Genomic DNA, 23,732 nt, shown 5'->3' on the forward strand with positions numbered 1-23,732 from the left:
TAAATTGTGATGCTGTCATCATCGTCGCCAAAATATGGGCCAATTATCCTGTTCGATGACACAGTACACTACACTGTCACTCTGTATCGGTAATGTGTATAGAAAACATGGATTCTCTGCGGCACAGCAGTGAAAGTTTTGTTTACTCACATAGTCACTTAAGTGAAAATGTGCTTCATCAGACATCCAGAGGTTGTTTAGAAAAGTTTCATCTTCCTCACATTTTGCTAAAAACTATTCAGCAAAAGTTACTCTTCAATATTGGCATCACTGGCTTGCCATTGTTGGACGATCTAAAACTTGTATAGATGCAGTTTGAGATCTGAAGACAATACTCTGGCCACAGTGTGGTGAGACAAACCTAATGACGCAGCATGTCGTCGTATGGCAGCATTGACTGCTTGGACTCCTTGGTCCTAGACGCTTCTTGCTCAGGTTAGAACCTTTTGTCTTCCCAGCGTGGGCTGACAGAACCGTATCATGCAGCTTCACAACAATCATTGTTTTTATAATAAGCCTTTACTGCACTCCATCACGGCAACTGAAATGGCATTGCCTAAGGAACAGTATGGCATTTTCACAGTCTTACCAACTTCAAGTATGACTGCACTAATTGATTCAAAATCTCCCATTCCCACATGCCATCCTGTTCAAATTTGTTTGTATTTTAATAACATTTATAGAAGAAAATAAATATGTTACATTCTCTGAAGTTATGATAAATTTCCTTCTACTTACTGGACACTCGTATTGATATCAAAATAAGTTTGTGATTGACAGTTGTGGAAAGAGGAACTTCCCATCCATTGTGAAATTGGCACTCATTCTCTCGGATTGAAAGTGCGCATGATCATTGTTGCTTCCTTCCCCTTATATGTCAGTGGTCTCATGTTTCAATGTATATTTTAATAATGGAATGGAATCATGAACTTCAGTCAATATTGTAATCAATAATTTGATACAGTTGTATAGAGGAATCTTCTAGAAAAACAAAAAATAATGGCAAGAGGAAAATATATACCCATATAATATGCAATTCCTGACAAATGTTAAAATAAAAATAATGCAACAGATCACTATATTTTGTAGTAAGTCCAAATTAAGATTACTACTACTGCTGCTAGGTGGACTAAACTTTTAATTTGTTGATTCATTTCCACAATGTTTCATTTGTTTTGATTTCGTTTTCAGTTTTAAATTTTCCATTTAAGTTTTGTTTAATGTCAACTGGCAGACCACTTATCTGTCTGTGTTTATCTAAGGTATTTTCATTATAATTTTTAAACTTACAGAACTTTTCCCATACACAGCTACGATGAATAAATCTGGATTTTTTTCCCTCATAAATCTACTGTGTCATAGTCTTCTTACTCTGTGGTATACCACCAATATTCCAGAACAGCACCAAGAATGTTGTTTTTGCCAGCTTTTACTTTGGGGGGGGGGGGAGAAGCATGTCAGTGTTATAATCTATTTTACATTATTTTGGGGGGACCACACAAGTGTTATGTTGTCCCCTGATGGTGATGATGTGACTAAATATAAATTTACAATGGTATAGTATTCTATTCTATCGAAAGTGTGTATAATAATTTCTTACACAGTGAAATAGCTGTGAGCAAGCATGGGTTAATAAGGAAAGGTTTGACAACATTTTACCCTTTTTAAGTGAAATGTTAATCACAGACTTATTTTGAATAGCCAGTAGAAATTATTTTAGTGTTTGACATAAACTAATTGCTTTTACTTTGAGGTTAATTTTCTGTCATTATGCAAAATTCTCTTATCAGTGTTTCGACAGTGGCAAGTGTGTGATATGTATTATCCTGTTCCAGTACCACTAGTGTCAAGAATTCTTCCTTCTGATATATGTAAAATTCACAAGCGTGGTTCATCTATTCGTCTGGATACAACTCTTGTCGACTTCAATGACATGAGGTGGGAACGTGGAGATATTTCATTCCTCTTCAATGGGGACCGGAAACCAAACCTATCATTAACGGTCCTTGACAATAAGGCTGAACTTTATCAACGTGTACGATATGAGGTAATGTATGATTATTAGACTCAAGCATTTCAACATTTCTTTACAAGTCGGAAGGCTTCATGCTGTTGCTGTTGTACTTTATATTTTATTTTCTTTCTCATACACAAAAGAATGAAAAAAATTAATGTATACAGGGTGTATCAAAATTAATAGCGAAATCTGAAATGGTTGAAAGTATACCATAATAGAAGCAAAAAAGTTCCAGTAAACATGGGTCCGCAAACGAGCCATTTGCGAGATAGTTGCGAATATTTGGTTACAAGCCACCACTGACTTCATTATGAAATATGTCCAAGCAGTGTAATTTGTGGGAAAATGCAAAAAACATTTATCAGACATATATACTAGTAATATATAATGTAATATAATATATACTAATAATATTTTGTACACTCATTAGTGTTAATCATGAAAGTCTTTTGGAGGAATCACGGATTATAGAAACCAATTTATCACCTTGAAATAAACAAAATAACTTGGGGCTAGAACCATTTGGAACCGCACAATGGACAAGAGTCACTTTGGAATAGTATGAAATGGACAAGGGAGACTTTGGTTCTGTATGGATTAAAGTTACACCTTAGAAACAAGAATGACTAATATTTGAGGATATGATTGAGCAATTTAATCATTAAACTGTTGAGTAATTTAATTATTAAACTGTTAGATAGATTACATCATTATGTAGACATCAAACATGTCTGCAGTCAGACGTATAACATGAATGAAAAGGCAACTGAGGCATCCCATTGAAATGTTGCAAGTAGATTTTCTGAAAAACTATTTCTGCTCTGTTTATCAGAACCACTAAATGAACAAATAATGATATACATATATAAAAATACATGCATATACATAAGAAGTTATTACACTACATCATCAACATCCTGCAACAGACTTTCGTTTTCCTCTTCTGAGTCCTCTGAATTATTGTCTGACGCGATTTGAGAAAATGATGTCTTGTAGAAATGCAAGTCTGCTACATTATACCAATCTTCACCATAATGAAGTTGAAGTAGCCTCTTGACATCTTCCATTTTAGCTTGTTTTATTAGAATACCAATTTCGACTTGCTGTTTATCAATCTCTGCTACCTTCTTATTTGATCTTAAAACCTTTCTCCCAATTCCCACATCTGTGTTATAGGTATGCTCTCCTCGAATAAGAATGTCTGCATTTTGTGTCCTTCCTCGAGTGATAATAAATCTCTTGCATACAGCAAATCGAAAGAGCTACTGGTTAGGTTTCTTCAAAAAATGTCTCCTGTTGCTGCTTTCCAGTTGTATATGTTGAAGTCTGTACCTGTCTTCAGGATAGTCCCAGTCTTCTCAAAACACTGTAGTACTCCTGAGATTTGCATATTGTGCCCATTTTCTTAAGTTCTTTTTCAATGTGCCCAAACACCCGATCCAGAAACTGGAAGAATAAGTTGAACTTACGAATGTTGAGGGAAGCATCGTGCAACATCTTCATCAGCATACCGAGCCTAATTGTATTCTTATTTCCCCCCCTCCCCCCACAACCATTGTCAAAAAAACAATCGTATAACTTCATAATCTTCTAAGTCGGTATTGGTTAATCATTGTTAAACCACTGAAACAATTTTGGATGATCCTTTATGATTGTCTGCTTCTGTCCAAGTGTAGAAAAAATTTCATCCAAAGGCTGCCTATTAGAGATAAACAAAACTAACTGCCGCTCTCGCTCGCTGTATTCGCTGCATTTGTCTTTCGAGTCTCGGCTCGTCATTCTCGCTGCACTTCGAGTCTTGCTCGTCATTCTCGAAATAGCATTTGGTTGGCTTGGAAAGATTTCGTAACTTTGAATAACATATATCATTGAAATAAATAACATAAATGTTTAAATGAGACAAAAAGACAAAACAGAACAGTATCTTAGTTATCAAAATGTTCTCGTTCTATTATATGATATTACCTGTGGTTATATAAATAGAAAAAAAAAATCTCAAATAAATTTGCATTTTTAAGAAACATACAACATGACATTAATATCTTTTTACTTGAGGTTGCATACTTGATCTTAAATTAATTAAATAATTTCTTCTTTAGGAGACAGAAGTGGAAATAGAAGACGAAGTGGATATCCTAATGAGCAGTGACATTATGGCAGCACAGATGTCCACTAAGTCCATAACGTTTACCAGGGCACAAACGGGTTGGATATTCAGGGAAGACAGAAAAGTAAGAGTTACACCTATCAAGGAAGTTACTAGTGTTATTTTAGACATGAAAATGGTTGCATGAACATGACACATACTTTTCTGTTGCTCTAGGTATTATGCTTTTCCATACAATTTTGTTATTTTATCATGTTACTATCTATATTCCGTTTGTAGTCCATTTATTGAACAGTTGTTCACAATATCGGTAAGTAATTTTTTTTGTGCACATATATAGGAAGATAAACTTTCATGTTCTTCATTCCACTCAAAAGGCATTTCTGTTTAAGCAAAAATATAAGGTAAGTGATTTCATTTATGAATTGTAGAATTCAGATGGTAGGGAGCTGGACTTGGGCTTGGGTTAAAATCCCAGTTGGGCTGATTATGTTTACCTGGTGAATCTGACAAGCACATAAGCCTTCAGACTAGTTTAATGAAGCAGATACTTTTCTGTTATATTAATTTATAATAATATTATACAAGTTCCGAAAACCAGTATTTAGGAGTTTTGGAAATGATAAAGGGTTTTAGTAGATTGTAATGATAGTCTAAGCTTTTTTTTAGTAGGTTATTTTACAACGCTTTATCAACATCTTAGGTTATTTTGCGTCTGAATGAGATGAAGGTGTTAATGCCGGTGAAATGAGTCTGGGTTCCAGCACCGATAGTTACCCAGGATTTGCTCTTGTTACTTACTGTACAACATTGTGTAAGAGGAAGTTGATTTTTTTACATTGGCAAGGCTCTTAACTTGCCGAATTCTGTGTTATGGATATGTACTATCACTTGTGCATACAAGGGTGCCCTTATAGCTAGTAAGAGAAGCTAGTCCAACGTTCTTGAACCTACATTGATAGTTCGGGTACATTTGCGACGTTCCTTAGAGAAGAGTAAAATTTCTAGAGAAAAATGACTTTCTCTTTCGCTGTATTTTCGTAAAGACTCTGATTGTATTAATTTTCTAAAGAAATTTGATTGAATTAATTTTCTAAAGCAATTCATATAGATAACGTTTTTCTTTATAATTTTCAATCGAAATTTTTAATTAAATATAAATATTCTTTTAGAATTGATTAGGAGGCTGATTATTAAACCTTGGTTGGAACGACTATCAAATATCTATTATGCAAGTACAGATTGCTTTTGTTACAGAGATATAAAATTTATCTTCTACTCTAGTTTTGTATTGATTGGAGTTGCGTTAATCTGGAAGGCAATTTGTGTATAAATCTTTAAGCCATAAAATTTCAATGTGAAGAAGTTTGCAGATGAACACATAATTGTGTAAATAATAAGTTCCCCTAAAAAAATGACTTTTTGATACACACTGTTAAACAATTTCATCTGTAATTGTATCTTGTATGATTCATAAGTGTGTAAAAAGTTGTTGGAGCCAACCTCCAGTAAATATTTTATTTTATTTCTTTAAACCATATTAATTTTTGCATTGAAAATGTTATTACAATTGATGTGACTCCTTCTCGGACAAATTGACTCATAGATATTGAATATGAGCAAAATTCATCCAGTAGTTCTAGTAGAAATTGTTGTATCCAGACAGACAAATGGTGTACCAAAATCATTTCCTTTGTTTTCATGAATGTTTTCGTGGAAGTATGAAAACATATATATGCAGCTTTATATTTTTCATTTATATTTTGTATAATGAGAAAATAAAAATCTTGTGACAAAATTTGAACAGAATTTTACCTACTTGATTTTCTAATATATGTTTACATTTCTTTAGGAGATGGTGGGGCCATTCCATTCAGAGTTCTATGTAATTAATGGTATGCTTCTTGAGTCACGGAAAAGACGAGAGCATTTGTCAGAAGAAGATTTGCAGAAGAACAAAGCAATTATGGAGAGTTTTACCAAAGGAAATACGCAGGGTTTTGATAACAATGGAGAGGTACAGGTATAAACTATTTTTAATGTGTTTTTACACCCACATTCAGACAAATACAACTTGTAGTGTAATGTCTTTGAACTGTGTTTTCATTTTCATAATGTAAGAAATAGAGTTGTACATGAAAAAAAACATGAACACCCCGAATCTGACTGATGGGTACAAACAATGAATTTGCTGTCGTGGCAGTCTGTGGATACAAGGTTATGTTTTTGTACTCAGCTGGCTGGCCAGCGAACACCATCTGCACTGGTAAACAATTAACCACAGGTGAAATATCCTAGAACAGCAAATAGGAGAAAGGAGGGGAACAAGGCTATCACCTCTTCTGACCCAGACTTCCTGGTCGAAAAATAGTGTATGAAGAATTGAAGAGTAGGCATGGGCTTGCATTTACTTATGTTCACAGTTCATATGTTCTATACTATGACGATTCACAAAACTTCTTGCCATAAAATACGTGATCCATTTATTAAAAAACAGTTTAGAAATACTGTTCTCCAACCAGGAGATCAACTGTGAAAGGAATGTGCTTACTATTGCGTTATCTATTGGAACGAAGTAGATAGACGATATTACCATTATAACGTCAGTTTAAAAACCATGCGCTCTCGTCCATATGTTATTTCCTGTATGGAGAGATTAAAAGACCAGGAGATTAACCGTGATCTAATTTTGTAACTAGGGGTAGTATCAATATGTGTGATCAATGTTATGGTTTGTGCTGTGAGAGCTAGCCAATAGAGGTAAGAGTACCCACGTGTGTGACCTTATGACATCTTATGACATCAACATTCATTCACAGCATTATCCTGCTTCGTCTTAGTCCCCGAAGACTTTCTCGTGGTTGGAGTACAGTACAACATTTTCTGCATGAATTATTTACTCTTACATTTTGTGCATAAAATAAATTTAATTATAAGTTAACATAATGAACCATAAGTATTGGACTGTTAGGTAAACAAAGTACATGCACGCACGCGCGCGGACTCACACACAGACAGACAGGGAGGGAGGGAGAGAGAAGGAGTGAGGGGGAGAGAGAGAGAGGGAGGGAGACTAGTCTGGAAACCTGGCCATTTTATAATTATTTTATTGGCTATCCTATTTCTCTTTTGTTTTCCGTTTGCTATGGATGTTTATTCATTCTTTCAATAAAAGCATTTTTGTATTGAGTTAAATTATTTAAAAACTCTTATTCATTAAATGTGTATGTAAAATACTTCAAGTGGTACACATACATATATACATGCCAGTTTATTCAGTTACATGCAGTGAAATTACAGAGGAAATATCCGAATTAATTATTTATTTAAAAGCTTTAATTTCACTTTATTAATTTTGTGTGCACTGCATGATGCTTAGAGAAAAAAGAATAGGATTCATTGCAAACTTCATCTGCAATCAGTTTTTATGTGGAACTTTGTTTATTTAATACTATTTAGTGAAATATCTGTCATTTTATTCAGTTTTAAGTGCATATTTATTCAGTGCTATTTATGAAATATCTGTCGTTTTATTGAGTTTTAAGTGCAAAAATCTAAGATGTTTAAATTTTAATGCTAATTAATAAGATCTTTTATTTATACAAGAAAGAATTGTATACGTATAGGAGCATCTGTTATTTTGTCCATTGCCATTGGGCTAAACATTAGAAAACAATGTATTTCAGTTTCAGTAGATGTTTGAATATTATTAATTTTACATGTAAATGACTTCCATTCTATTTCAGTTTACGGAGTTAGAATGAATGAATTGGAATCACAGAAAATGTAATCGAGATGAGAAAGGGAAATTGAGGGAGATAGGTTCATGTGCAGCAGTCTCTCTTGTCTGAGTGATACAATTCTGACTTGTGACAACATATTTACGAACCATTAATTACAGTACACGTTTTATTTGTGTACTGAAATTCCCACTTGTGAAAATGATTGGTGTAAGAGTTTTATTCCATTTTCATTTTCATCTTCTCTCTTATAGAGAATCAGTGACGTTCATTGTAAATGCACTAGGCAAGTTGCACAGGCCATAGATGAAGATACCGAAAGAAATAAGGACATTATTACTTTGTACAAGGAGGAACTAATCTGAAATGATTTTTACATAATGGATACCATGACTTGTGACATGTTCACGTGCTTCTCTGTACACGATTTGACCAGAGAGTATGTAACACAAAGCCACATCATGGGCTGAACCTGAACTATATCTGTGAATTATGCACCAAATACTGTGATTACTACCATGTGATAATGTTTGAAAAACGAACATTGTTTTTGAGAGCATTCTGTACCAGAGTGTTAATTGACTATTTCCATTGTATGCCTTTATCTTTATGAATAATGCCTCACACATTGGCACAGCTCATGCATTTTGTCAAGACACTCGCGATCTGCAGTACGGGAACAATGTTCGTATGGAGGGAGTAGGAATAGAAGGGAAGGTCGGGCTTGTGTCTATTGAGTTCAAGGCAAAGACAAACCCATTCCCCTATAATTCGTAAGTAGACTCATCTGATCTCGTGCGCAGCTCTGTAGGAAGAGTGGGGGAGTGTCTGCACATAATGCATGCGCTGTAATCGAAACAATGAGGAACGAGAAAAGTGCAGTTGATATTAAATTGAAAGATTGTTACCTTATATTCTCTTGAATTGTGTACTTTTCTTTACAGAACATGTTCAAAAAGTCCACCATCAACTTCAAAGCACTTTGCAGCTGCTGTGTTGCTGATCTGAGCTGATTCAGACATTTCATTACTGAGCACAAGCATGTAATATGCGAGCGAGAAGTTTCTCCCTTGTTTCCACTTTGCGCTTGTATACTTCGCTCTGAAGCAAACCCCACACACAGTAATCCGACAGAGTAAGGTCGGGTGAACTCAGTGGCCAAGAAACGGCTCTACCGCGACCGAAACCAACCCCATTGCACATTGAAATGACCAATAAAGACAATACTACAACCTAATGTCGTTTTGACATGAGATTGACGCCCATGATTTTCAAACAGCTGTATGAAAAGGGCATATGTTCATATAAACTTTTTCGTTTAGAATCACCAACATTATCACCCCTCACACCATGTACCATTCGTCCACATCTGTGGAGTAACGGTTAGTGCGTCTAGACGTGAAACCAGGTGGCCCGGGTTCGATTCCCGGCTGGGCCAAGTTACCTGGTTGAGGTTTCTTTCTGGGGTTTTCCCTCAACACAATACAAGCAAATGCTGGATAATCGGTGCTGGACCCCGGACTCATTTCACCGGCATTATCATCTTCATCTCCTGAAGCATTCCTGGCGACGTGATAATTCGAAATGTTCTCGGGCTTCCAGCCAGGTCATGAGTTGGTGATCCACCGACGTTTCGGGGATGTTCATCTTCCTCATCTTCAGGGTTAAATGATATCTAGGGGTACCCAGCTCCTTAATTTATAGTGCCAGAGGGAGGGGGCAGCTGAGGAGCCGTGCGCTGATTGGCTCTTATTGGTGCGGACCGCGGTGCGAACGCGGCCGACGTGTCGTCTTGCTTTGTGCTTTTCGGCTGATTGACCGTGGGTCTCACGATGGGCTCGGCAGACGAGTTCTTATGTGTCCTCCGCTGATGACGACCCGTCGTCTGGGCGTTGAGAAATTTAATAGCCAGTGCCCACGCCGCGCTTAGTTGGAGACCCGAGTCCCGATTCAGGTTACCGCATTCTGCCGCTATGGCCAGGGTTTCCTTTACCATTCTATCCCAGTAGCCCCGAAGTGTTATTAAAATTAAACTGTATTGAAAAAAGCCATAGGGCTAATTTTAATAACACCAAGGTCCTGGCGAAGTGTTCGGGCTACTGGGATAGAAGAGTAAAGGAAACCTTGGCCATAGCGGCGGAACGCGGTACCCTGAATCGGGACTCGGGTCTCCAACTAAGTGCGGCGTGGGCACCGGCTATTAAATTTCTCAATGCCTAGACGACGGGCCGTCATCAGCGGAGGACACATAAGAACTCGTCCGCCGAGCCCATTGTGAGACCCGCGGTCAATCAGCCGAAAAGCACAAAGCAAGACGACATGTCGGCCGCGTTCGCACCGCGGTCCGCACCAATAAGAGCCAATCAGCGCACAGCTCCTCGGCTGCCCCCTCCCTCTGGCACTATAAATTAAGGAGCTGGGTACCCCTAGATATCATTTAACCCTGAAGATGAGGAAGATGAACATCCTCGAAACGTCGGTGGATCACCGACTCATGACCTGGCTGGAAGCCCGAGAAAATTTCGAATCTTCATCTCATTCAGATGCTAAATAACGTAAGATGTTGATAAAGCGTCGTAAAATAACCTATTAATATAAAAACTAAAAAATTTAGCATTCCTCCTGTCTCACCGTGTGTGTGTGTGTGTGTGTGTGCGTGCGTGCGTGCGTGCGTGCGTGCGTGCGTGCGTGCGCGCGCGCGTGTTTTTTTTTTTTGCGCCAAGAATGCGGTATAATATTATTCATAGAAAAATAAAAACTCATTATAGTAAATACAGACCGATTATTTAGTCCTGACAGCTCAGCGATGCGAAAGATGGAAAGTAATAGGAGTCGGAAGAGTTTGCAATTATGTAGAAATGCACGATGTAACTTTGAAAATATGTAATAGCTGAATGACTAAAGTGTTAACTTTGCAAACGAGATACATGGGTTCAAATCACAGTTGGTCTAATGGTCTAAGTGGAATTTGTGGTGGACAGAGATGGAGTTTTATGGCAGGTTATCTCGTCCACTGCAAACATTTCACCATTTCATTAATCACAGTCACAAAGCCAACTTCCTTTGTAAATATCCAATGACAGATTTACAATTTTGGCACATTGCTGCTAGAGAGGGCGCCTGAGGTCAGTGATGGACAATCAATTGAAATCATAAAATACGATCTAGGATTAGACATACTAAATCTTTAAAATTAAACAGTTATGTCAAATTCTCACATAGTCTTGCTCTTTGCTCTGATGCTACGAACTATTAAGCTGAATTACTAGCAATAACCACTGCACTGAAAGAAATCCTACTGAAGCTCAAGTAACAAAGAACCTAGTGCTATTAATAGATTACAAAGCAGCCATTGAAGGCACACACAACTACAACATAGGCACATAAACCCTACAAGATATCAGACACACCTACAAACTGGTAGCAAAACAAGGGATAATAGTTACATTGCAGTGGATTCCCTCAATATGTAGGAATACAATATAACGAACAGGCCAATATACTGGCAAAAATAGTAGCATCCTTATCCAAAAAGCTAACGTAACATAACAATAAACACAAGGCTAGAGAAGATACAAAACAACTCTCACCAACTGCCAAGTATTCGTGAAGTTCTACAAAGAAAAAAAGTACCATAACATTGAAACGTTTGAAAAAACAACTATGAAACTTTCTAGAAAGACAGTCACAATGCTCTCATGTCTTGAAAGAGGATTTCATTGCCTCAACTAACGTATCTGTAGAATGGGACTTTAATCTTCTAATCTGTGCACCATCTGTGAAGATAATGCCATCATGAATAAAAGTCACCTTCTGGTCTACAGGCGTCTGGATTTGCCTAAGAGTTGAAGGAATTTGCAGGCCTCTACTGGGAGTCAAAAAGAAAAATAACATAGATCAGTCTCTGGCCATTTGAAATAGCATAATTACATGCTGATTGATCAAGGCAGCACCAAGGATCGGGTAATTGTTGTTAAGGGATGGTTTCCAAACTGAATTTCTTTTAAAGAAACTCAGTGAAATCATAAACCCATAAAAATGTCCTTAAGAGCAAAGACAGGCATCACATTTTCACACTTAATCGGAGAATTGCTTACATTTTCAAGCATCCTAATAATTTTGCTCCAGAGTGTAATTTATTTTTGAAGAAAAGGAAGTTCATTTTAGAAATATTGAATATCCCACAAGTGTTTTCCCTCCCTTCTGTTTACAGCCTGTAAGGAGGCCATCCTTATCACCACCTCCAGAGAGCAAGGTATCTTGGGAAGAATACATAAATAGTGAACCTGGAAACCATCCAACATTAGGACGTAATCTTGTGTACAAAGAAACCAGTAAAGCATTCAAGGCCACAGTAGCAATGGTATGCAATTTAAAATAAACATTTCATTTTATATTTCTGTTTAGTTTAGTAAATTTTAAAATGTGTAGAATGTCTTGAATTGTAGACAAAGGGAATTTTTTCCCTCCAACAGTAAGCACATGAAAAGGAGAAAAAACAGAGCATAGAGTTTAAAAGTATGATCAATTACATTTGTTGTTGATTAACTAGGGAACAAATGAAAACCTTTTTTCTGCGGTATAGATCAAAATATGTCACTTTTACTAATTTCGGTGTTTTTCCCTGTCATTTCAGTTTTTTTTTTTTTTTTTTTTTTTGCAATTTAGCAAAACAATATTTTGCTGCAACATAAAATTAGCAGTTGCAATGTGTTCATTGAAATTATGTAATTTATATATCTGAGTTGTTAACACATGCATCTATTTTTTTTATAAGTTATATAACAATAAACAAAACATTTAAGAACTCATAGGAATATTACATACAAGAAAACAACGTAACTAAAAGTAACTGAAAAGAGTAGAAAACTTACCGTCATAATATGTTAGAAGCTCTTGGTTTCACTTTTTTTATTTCCATGCAACTTTTGTGTGTGTGAAGTCCTCGAGGTTCTCTGGAAGGTTCATCATGTGCAATAGTCCAACAATGATCTGCCATCATATTTACATCTCAGTGTCACTTTACCGCTTTTAGATCCTGGTGGAACCTTTCACCTTGTTCTTTGCTGAAAGCTCCTAAATTCGCAGGAATGTAATCTATATGAGACATTAGAAAGTGAAGCATTAGGTTCATGTTACAATCGAGCACTTTGAACTTGTCAACATGTTTCTTACAATTTCTTTATATCATGGATCCTTCACATTACCAAGAAATTTCTTCACAACATCTTTGAATGCATTCCATGGACTTACTTCTGTTTCGTTTATTGTACTGGTGAAATTGTCATCCATCATTAGCTTGCGAATTTGTGGATCATCGAATATTTCCCTCCCTGACTTCAGCTTCTGACAGTTTAGAAAACTTCGTACATAAGTACTGAAAACAAGGAAGATTTTTATCTAGTGCCTTCACAAACTGCTTCATAATTCCCAGTTTTATATGTAATGGAGGGAATATTATTTTCTCACGAGCAACAAGACTTACATTTTTAATATTTTCTTCTCCTGGTGTTAGCTGCTTTCTTTCAGGCCAGTGTACGTTATTCCAATGTTTGTCCCCAGTCCTGCTATCCCACTCACACAGGAAGTACGGAAATTTTGTGTATCCACCTTGTTATCCCAATAGTAGAACAACAACCTTCAGGTCACTGCATATTTACCATTCATGCTCAAGATATTTAATTTTCTCAAGAACCAACCTCAATGTTTCATATGATTCCGACAGGAGTATAGAATGTGCAAATAATAATGGACGCTAATTTATTGCTGTTATGAAAGTAAAATTGCCTTAAGGCTTATTTTCAAAGAGTCAATAAAAAGCATCCAACTGTAAGGCTCATATATCTCCTCTCCCAATTGTTTTAAAAGATTCTCACATTAGTACAATATACTTGTCTGTCGTTCTGTATATAATTTCAGAAACTTTTTTACTATTTCTGTACCACGAAAGTGTTACTCCAGGTGCCAACTGATTCTTCTCATGCAGACTTGAGCCTAATAATTCAATTTTATTTTTGGTAAGTCCTAACTCCCTTACCAAGTCATTCAGTTCGGGTTGGGTAAATTATGAAATTCTTCTGGATTGGAACACATCTTAGTGGCTGCATTCGGGGAACTGCTTTCAAATTCACTGTCACTCAAGTTTGTTGGTGGTGTAGGTACAGGTAAGTCGGGCCCATGAGGAATAGATCTCACAGCCGATTAAAGATTTAGGTACTTAATTAATTTCTTGTTTTTCTTGTTGTAACCACTAGACATACAAAAATAACAGCCATCAAAAAATTCTTCTGCTCACATCATGTCATTGGTATAACAAATGGCATTGCTTTCCTTTTTCCTGGATACCAATAATGCAATTCTTCTACACAACTGTTACACGCACTATGAGGAACAAATGATTTATCCATATCACCAAGTTGACTTTGAAGTAGTAAAATATAGCTTCTTTACAAACAAATCTATTTACCCACTTTTCCATCGAACATATAACATCCATAAATATAGCGAAATTTCTGAGGATTTTGTACACATTGTCTCCTGCAATTCTGATATACTAGCCATGGTCAGTTTTATAATCACACATGCCACAATTCTATAACACAGATTGAGAACGTGATAACTGAGGCGAGCCTTCCGTAAAGCGACAAAATTTTAGAAACTTTCTGTCGGTTTTGGATGTAATTACTGGAACACAATACACTTAAGAACATAATTTTCATATTCACAGTATTACAATACACCACTCTAACAAAATTCGCACATGTTCACAGATGTAAGTCAGCTGCTTAAATATCAAAATTTAGGAACTCTATATTAGGGTGTTCCAGGCAAAGTGAGAAAGTGACTAGGGTGATGGGACATCAATCTGAGATAAAGAGCAGACTGTACAGGAAAATTGTGCAGATGATAAGATGTAAATCAAACATATTTTTTTTTATATTATGTTGGTTGTGGATATTCAGCGAGATAAATGACGGAGCATCTCAGCTTAATGTATAAAGAATACAATGTGGTGGCACACACTGAAAAAATGAAATTGCGGCAAAACTAGATGTGATACATAAAAAATTAATTTATTTTCGAACTCAGGGCATCGGTTTCCATACAAAATATAACAATAAATATACCGCAGAACCATTGTTCCCTAGTGTTATCAATATTTTAGTATATATTTGCACTATTTTAAGTACAGTTACTTATTAAATGAGTATCACGTGTTCTTTCCTCAATATGTAACTTTCATCACCTTGCCTTGTACTGAGATTAAGGAAAGAGACATGTAAGACTATAAGAGAACTTTGCTTTTTGTGTTACTCAAATGCAGATATTCTTTACGGATATTTTAGGTTAGAAAACATCTTTATGTCATGCATAATGAGGGATACTATTAAATGTATCTATTCTATGCATGTGTAATAATTTGTCATTGAAACTGTGTTGTATTAATATGTTTCAGAGTCCAGACTTCCCACTTTCTGTGGATATGTTACTCAACGTGTTGGAAGTGATTGCTCCTTTCAAACATTTTAGTAAATTACGAGAATTTGTTCTTATGAAGCTACCTCCAGGTTTCCCAGTCAAAATAGGTAAGAAAAAATTGTCATGTAATTATCACATTCTCATAATACAAAATGTAAGTAGAGAAAGAACTGTTATTACAGAAGAGCACATTTTTCGTTAGTCACGAAAATAAAAGTTCTCATCACACTGATACAAAAAGAGATTTTTTGGCATGTTTATTTGTGACCATTTTTTCTTTCCTCTCTCTGTGCTTCCCTCTCACTCTTTGTAGGTTGCTTAGAAATTGGTCATCTTCATCAATTTTAATTGAAAACTAGCCACAGCATTAAAGTAGATCAATTTTGTGTGTAGGTTTTAATTGATGGCCAATATGGAGCTTCTATAAATGACAGTGCAAATCCTTACTCAATATTCTGTGTACACTGGCACAGGTTATGTTCAGTACCATTGAAAGTCATTTGTCCTCATCAGGACTCATAACGGCAGTTGTTGCAATCTTAATGTCTGCTGGTATTGTAATGGTTCTCTGTTTACCGGTGGGTTCTGTTTCTTCAGAATTCATCACTCTTGTGTTCATGACATATACTGACAGCACTGCATCATAATGTCATCCAAGATGCAGCAATTGACCCTTTATTCTGATAAATAAAAAGTTCACAGCTATGGCATGTTAAGATCAGATTATATTTCCATATTTACAACAATAACATGAAATACAGTGGAACATCGATGCATCGTTCCCGTTATCGTCATTTTCCCATCTTTTTTGCCTTTTTTGTCTTCTTCTTTTTTTTTTTTTGGTCCTGGAAATAGTCCCATATAAATAATGTTATTTTTTCCCAGGTCCATTTTTCCTTGAACTATTGTTTTATCTCATCGATCTTTGAGAAATCACGGTCCCAATGCCATATTTTTCAACATGAATAGTTTTCTTTTACTTTGGAAGGGCGAACATTTTGCTCTCCATATTATCTTTGAAGCAAGAGGATACAGAAGATTGCGATCAGGAGACTATAAAACTTCGCAGATAAATGTAAAATATATTATGTTGCCATGATACCAACTGAGTACCCAGGAACTGCACCTGATACAGTCTCAATTTTTCCCTTTACATCCACATAACTCAAGTGGGCTGACAAGATGCCAGAAACCCAACATGAGTGCACACAAACTTTGTGTGATTTGAATTTTGGTTTTCTGTTAACATTTCTACAGTGATGTATATATATATTTATGCAAATCTGGCTTTCAGTATAGCTAGCTCCCTGTGAAGGAGGCTGGTATAATTTCAAGGGAAAAATTGTTCTGGGACCGGGTATCAAACCCCGGGACCTTTGGCTTAGTGTGCCAGTACTCTACCAACTGAGCTACCCAGGAACTGCACCTGACACCGTCTCAATTTTATAACAACAATATAAAGTATGTTTGTACTTCTTTCAGATATTCCCATTTTACCCACCGTCACAGCTAAAATTACATTCCAGGAATTTGCATTTCGGAATGATATCAAGGCTGAACTTTTTGAAATTCCAGCACATTATGTAGAAGATCCAACAAGGTATGATATCAAATTTGTTTCGAAATTTTATGCTTGCCATTTTAACTCTTTTTCTGCTCTATGTTTGTGATAGCTTTCAAAATAAGGAATGTTTGATACAGTAATTGTTTTATACATGCTTCATGTTCATTGCTCATTTTCAGTTCACAGAATTGTATTTTATATGTTAATTTCAAGATGTATCTTAGAATTACTTTAAAGATATCATTATTGCTTTGCCTGACTTGCTTTGATGGAATTTACTGTATTGGTAAGCATTAAGTGACTCTGCTTTTATACCAGTAGTGTATGCTAGAATAAGTGTGGGGAATGTTGAATTGTGAATTATACAGTATTTCTAGATCATGCTGCCCCTTTTTCATGCAGTAAATGTCTCGATGTTTTGACTCTTGTATTAACTTGTTTGTATACTAATATTATATCGTTTGTATGAAATAACCCTAGAAGATGATTAGTAATAATAATAATAATAATAATAATAATAATAATAATTATTATTATTATTATTATTATCATCATCATCATCATCATCATCATCATCATCCTGCGACTGCGCATCATATGTGTGTAGTTGGAGGGTATGTAAAAATAACTTTTGGATTTGTGGAAGGGAAAGTAACAATATTTCTGCTCTGAAAAGTCGTGAAGTCTGACAGATGTGAAATATTTATTTTTCAGGTATTACTAAAATATTGATTTAACATTTTAAAAGTGCAATAGCTAGGGTTGCCAACTTTTTTTTTGGCAAAAGGCAGACTAAAGTATTGACAAAATTTCACATAGAAAATTGACAAATTATTTGCTTCATTTACTAAAAAACAATTTTCTTCTACACTTCGGCAGCTAAGCTTAAATGAAGAGTATTTTAAGAAGATTTTGTCTCATGTAATAATTGAATTGATGAGAGGAAGAGTGTACTAATGTGCGCATTGTTGAGTGTTTACACTTTGTTATATTCTTTTATAGAAATAGACCGATTTCTGCATTTTGTTATGTGATATCTGTCGCAATGTGATTCACATAAAGAAACACAATCATCATCAGGTGTATGGTAGCAGGTTGTCTTGCATATTTTGTGGAGGTAACCTTGAACTGCCAAGCTTGTAAGTGTATGTTGATATGGTCGTGTCTATCCTCTGTCCATCATAGCGTCCATGCAGTAAAAGTCTGGCCATATCTGTTCTCTTTTCAGGTGTCTCTCTAGTAGGTGGTCTGATGATTTGGCGTTAGAGGGCAGTGAGAGTCGCATTCTGAGGTCTTCAAGTAGAAAAATTTCCTTGGCTAGTTCGTAAGCCAGTCGGGAAGGTGCAAATTTTAAGATAGCCTACCAAGGGCACGTTTCTCAATAGTGGTGAGGTCTTTGAGGCTTAGTTTATCCCACATTAATTCTCGGACATGACTGATTAATAATAGTTGAATTAGACTACAGTTTGCAGCTCTGATTTGTTGATTAGATGTATTGTGCTCCTGTTTCGAACATTTGTCCAATTATTGAATAATTTCGAGGGAAAAATTGTTCCTCGAAATTATTCAAATCAACTTTACAGGGAGTTACACCTGAAAGCTTGATTTGCATTTGTCCAATTATTGTTCATGAGATAAAACATCCTCTTTGTATGAACATTGCTACTTGGTAAGCTTAGAACAAAATTCGCCAGTTTTTCCAAATTTATAACATTAACATTATTTGATTTTAAATGGGTGTGCAATAAAACCCATTTCTGACAATCATTACCTTCTAAAAATAATGCACATTTTAATGCATCTAAAGTTCATCATACAGTATAAATCATCATTCACGGCAAAATCAAATGTTTAGAATAAAAATGTTTATATAACGAAACTAAGGGAGAAAAATGCTTGAAGAGAAGAATAATACACGGTAGTCTGTTAAAATTAAGGGCAAATATATGAAATACGGGACGGTTGGCAACCTTAGCACTATCCGATCACTTTATTGTTGTGATTGATATTCGACTCTATGAAATGTTTTGCTGTAAAATATATGCACTCTATTGTCAAATGTACTTTCCTGGTTGTATTTTCAAGTACCTAATTAGTTATTACGCACACTGTTTGCAATATTGGGTGAAAAATCTATTGATGTACTCAACACTGTCACTGTTTTGGAACACATTTCCCTGCTTATAAGTTGTAGCCTAAGCAAGGTGAATCATCTTCCCATACTTCATCTTGAAATTGGCAATCTATAAAAATTGATATAGTACTCTTTTCAACATTTTTTAGTCTTATTGTTAGAAACATGTCATATCACTGAAGTAACATCTAGAATTGAACATGCCAATGCTTCACCACTGTGAAGTAATGGTTAGCATGTCTGATCATAAACCGAACGGACCCAGGTTCAAATCCTGGCTGTAATAAGTTATCTTTTTTACGTTTTTCTAGGACTGTTCCTCAACCCATTAAGAACAAATGCTGGGTAACTTTCGGCACTGGACCCTATACTCATTTTACTGGCATTATCACCTTTGCTTCACCCAAATACTAGATAACCATCGCAGTTGATAAAGCATTGTAAAAAAACCAACTCAAAAGACATTCCCATGTCCATCATAACGAAGTAGCAGTATTCGTGGATACAAACTTTTCAATATCCAACTTAGAGGGGCAGGAGAGAAGGTCAAGAGAAGTAAATGCCATTCATGAATGCATGTAAAAATGTAGTTTGGATGTCAAGGAAAAAGGTGTAGATGTTTTGAAAATATGGAAAATAAACTATTTAGAGTTGATTTTGTGCAGTAAAAGATAATTGCTATTTTCAAGACTTAATTATGTATTTTCACTGCAAAATCTATCACTTACTCCTACTTCCTCATTATACAGAGTACAGACAGAACTTTGTGTTGTCAATTTTAAAATTGTTTTTGGCAATTAACATACACAAAAATGTTTTTTTTTTCTGTGTTTCTCTGTTCATCTCTTAAATAATTGGATGAATTTGATTAATATTCAGTGTAAATGTAACTAAGTAACTAAATAAACTAGAAAAGCAAGCATATGAAATATCTGAATTTTAGCTAAAATTTACCTAAGATTTTCACTTGCGTAAAAAGAAAGAAGAGCAATTTTCTCGCAGTTGATTTTGTTATGAAAAACTGAAACATGTTTCAAAATCGAAAGCTTCTTAAGACGAAATTTTCTGAGTTTCAAATTTGTTCACAAATTCCTTGAACAAAGAAAACCTTTGTCAATTTATAGAAGCAAGCTATAAGTGTGTAAACATTCCGTAATTTATCTTCAATAGACTTCTTTTACCGTATTGTCTACCTTCTTAGTAGTAGTATTTTATTATTCACTGTAGATCATTAATTTTTCTTCATCCAGTATGTAGAAAATTTAACTCTATTTTCCGTAAAATCAATTCTAAAATATGTTCTAAATAATTCTATCAGAAAATGTGATTACTGTATTTACTTCACCTTGTGCGAGTCTAGAAAACTTATTTTGTTTGTTGGAATTATATTTTCTTCATCTCTATGTGGAAAAGTGATCACAGGTTTATAATGTGTATATACACCAGTCTGTTCATTAATCTTAGTACACATTTTATCTGAAGTTATTCAGTGGAATTTTGCTTAATTTGTTTGGAAAATATGCACATAAAATTTCATACTTTTATTTTAAAATAATAGCAACTTATTTGTTACTGTCAAAGTGTAGCATAAGCGAGTATAGTCTACTTGAAATTGGCCCTGATTTTTTTCTTTCTTAATTCTTGATTATATTTAACGAAAACTTTTTCCAAATAAAACAGGATAGGCATTCGCACTTTTCCAAAAATGTTCCCGTAGCATAAATAATTTGTAAAATGGAGAAGCATTGGTATTCTGTTATTGCAGGAAGAGACCATGTATGTTATACTATCTGAGCAACAAGAAAATGTAAAGAAGCATGCATGTATAAATGAATCTTCCAGTTTTTCATCTGCATTTGTTTATGTTCAATGCAATTATTAGCTAGCTCAGAGTTTTTGAAGCAGAAAGAGATTTGAAGATGAAGTCTAATTCATTCAGCTAAACTCGATTTAAAATAACTGCTGAAATAAAAGTGGGGTTATTGTTAAGCAAAATGTTCTGTCCTTTTCACTGGTCCTGTGCTACCAGTACACTGTACATTTAAAATCATGTTTTAAGATTCACATATTATGCTCCAAGTGTAGTTCTTACTTCAAGTACGATTATTTGTTTGATGTTCTATTGCCAACAGCTTCTATGTGGCCAGTAGGTCAAACCACACTCCTGAGAGTGCGATGTTGACATTCACTCGCATGTTCACATTTTCACACCTTTGTAAAAAATTGTTCGCATGGCTAAATTCATCATCTAAAATTGATGGTATCTCCTTCAGAATGTTCTTTTTGATTCCGCCCAACAGCTGGGGATTGCTTTTGTAATCTTTGTCTTTTAATTTTCTCCAAATATCAAAATCACAGGGATCAAATCAGAGAATATAGATAACACGAATTTTTCTCAAATTAATAGATACATAACACCATAAATCAACATAATTCTTATTATTTAAGCCGCAGCTGTATGAGTAGTGATGGAGTTTTGTTGGAAAACAGCATGTTTACATTAGCAATTAGTTCAGTATACAAAAAGTGAACTCAGCATTTGATGCTTTTGTGTTTCAGATTTAATTATATTATTAATGAAAATGGGTCCTATTTCAGCACATCATACACCAAAATTGTAAAAGTTATTTTCTTGCTTCTTGAGATGACTGCTTTTGTACAGACGCAGAAAAAAAATCTGGGCCACCTGAATTTTCCAAGTTCCAGTTATAACATAGCCTACTGCACACGCTCAGTGCACAATATGTTGTAACTGAAACTTGGAAAATTCAAGTGATCCAAATTTTGTTTCTAGGTCTGTACACTGATTGCAATAAACACCTTTTTTCTTATATATATTTAGAGTTTACCTTTATTACTTAATGGAACACTATACTGAAATTACTAACTTCCATATTTTTAAAGTTAAATTTACCAAATTTTTATCACTGATATATTTGGTAAATAATAGTACATGTACATAATTTTATTCGTCTGTGGTGAGTGGTTTATATTTTATTAACATTTTCATGAAATATTGTATTGTTTTATAAAAAAAAGTCCCTTGCACCAAAATATACATTATATTTAACTGATATTCACGTATTTGTTCCTTCTATACATGCGAGCAAAACTTACTATGAGATTTCGTTGTTCTGTTGTAAAATGAATCTGTAATTAATCTTTTAAATAAAAATTACTAGTTATCTGCTGATTCATTTTAGAGCAAAACCACATACTATGTTTTGTTCCCATGTGCACAAGGAACCATATAAGTGAATATCAGTTAAAAATAATGTATATTTTAGTGGATGGGACTTTCCTAAAGCAATAAAATATTTTATGAAAATGTTAATAAAATGCAGACCACTTCTGATAGGTGGATGAAATTTTGTACATTTGTCATTATTGACCAGATATGAGTCTTAAAAATTTGGTGAATCTAGCTTTACAAATATGTAGACTATTGTAGACCCTTAAAAATACGGACATTGAACATTTCAGTACAGTGTCTCCTTAAACACTTTTAGCAATACAAAAACATGCACTTTAATAAAAACACATTTTATTAATCTCAAGACGAGTTATGGATCATGATGAAATGCTTAGTGTGCGCAAATATGGCTCTGCCTGTATATCTAATGCATCACTTTACGTTACAATCATCTTCAGCTTATACCACCAAATCCTACAACAGAACTGCAGAGAGGCAGGTTTCCTGGAAAACTAATATAGTGTCCCTGTCATTTTCTCTCCATATTAGTCATATCTTCAAATCCTTGTATAGTTTAAGTTGGATTGTTAAATAATTACCTTTCACTTTACGTCTAATTATATTTTCACGCCTTAAAACATTTCACAGACATTGTCAGTCGAGGGATAAAACAGTCAACCAACAAATTTATTGCTGCCTTGTTCGTAAGCTTGCTTGGGTAATGCGGAACAGCAGTTGAATAAGAATAATGTGTAAGTTTTCTGTCCGTAATTGTGTAAAGTGTTCCCAAACTTTATCCTACCATCTGTTATTCACATTCTTTTACTTAAAATCTCGATCCTATGTTACTCATGAAATTCTGAAAAATTGCATCATAAAAGGGCATCGTAGGAGAAAAAAGAAATGTTTGCTATAAGCGTTTACATAGTTATAGTCATCGTCATCCTAATCATCACCATCATCATCATGTCACAGTTTAGGCTAAACGTCTGTTTTGCCATCACATTTTATAATGAAGTATGAAAATCTATAAAATTAATTTCAGGGTAAGATAGTGTGTAATTATTTAAAATTTGCGACTTTTATTTCAATAAATATCTATTCATTAAGCCCAACATACTTATGTAGTAGAAAGCATTTTGTTGAAACATAATCATTTTTTTTATATATATATGTGTGTGGAGTAGTGGTCAGCATATCTGACTGTGAAACTACTGTAGTGCACCAGGGATCTAATCTTGGTTGAAACAAGTTGCCTGGTTGAGGTTTTTTCTGGGGTTTTCCCTAAACCTATTAAGAGCAAATACTGATGGGTAAGTTTCATTTCTGGACACTGTGCTCATTTTGCCGTCAATATCACCTTCACATTCACTTTGGGACTTCTATACTCAGTCATCCTGCGATACGAGGTGAAAAGAATCTGACGTGCCAAAATACCAGAACAAGATTCATCATAATTGCCAAATAAGTAGGCAGGGACGCAAATAGCTACACAAAA

The 23,732-nt window shown here is 35.0% G+C and overlaps 1 protein-coding gene across 3 annotated transcripts in view; it reads left to right on the plus strand.

The window, feature by feature from the left end:
• Positions 1-23,732, plus strand: part of LOC138708206 (ankyrin repeat domain-containing protein 13C-A) — a 48,115-nt gene that overhangs the window by 15,918 nt on the left and 8,465 nt on the right. For 2 of the 3 annotated variants that reach the window (XM_069838517.1, XM_069838519.1), the window contains exons 5-10: positions 1,836-2,047; positions 4,117-4,248; positions 5,977-6,147; positions 12,078-12,227; positions 15,321-15,450; positions 16,826-16,943. In XM_069838517.1, coding sequence (XP_069694618.1) covers positions 1,836-2,047; positions 4,117-4,248; positions 5,977-6,147; positions 12,078-12,227; positions 15,321-15,450; positions 16,826-16,943 — 913 coding nt within the window. The remainder of the gene's footprint in view (positions 1-1,835; positions 2,048-4,116; positions 4,249-5,976; positions 6,148-12,077; positions 12,228-15,320; positions 15,451-16,825; positions 16,944-23,732) is intronic. The other variant, XM_069838518.1, reaches the window with a different exon arrangement.

Source organism: Periplaneta americana, chromosome 10 (genome assembly GCF_040183065.1).
Source record: "Periplaneta americana isolate PAMFEO1 chromosome 10, P.americana_PAMFEO1_priV1, whole genome shotgun sequence".
NCBI lineage: Eukaryota > Metazoa > Arthropoda > Insecta > Blattodea > Blattidae > Periplaneta > Periplaneta americana.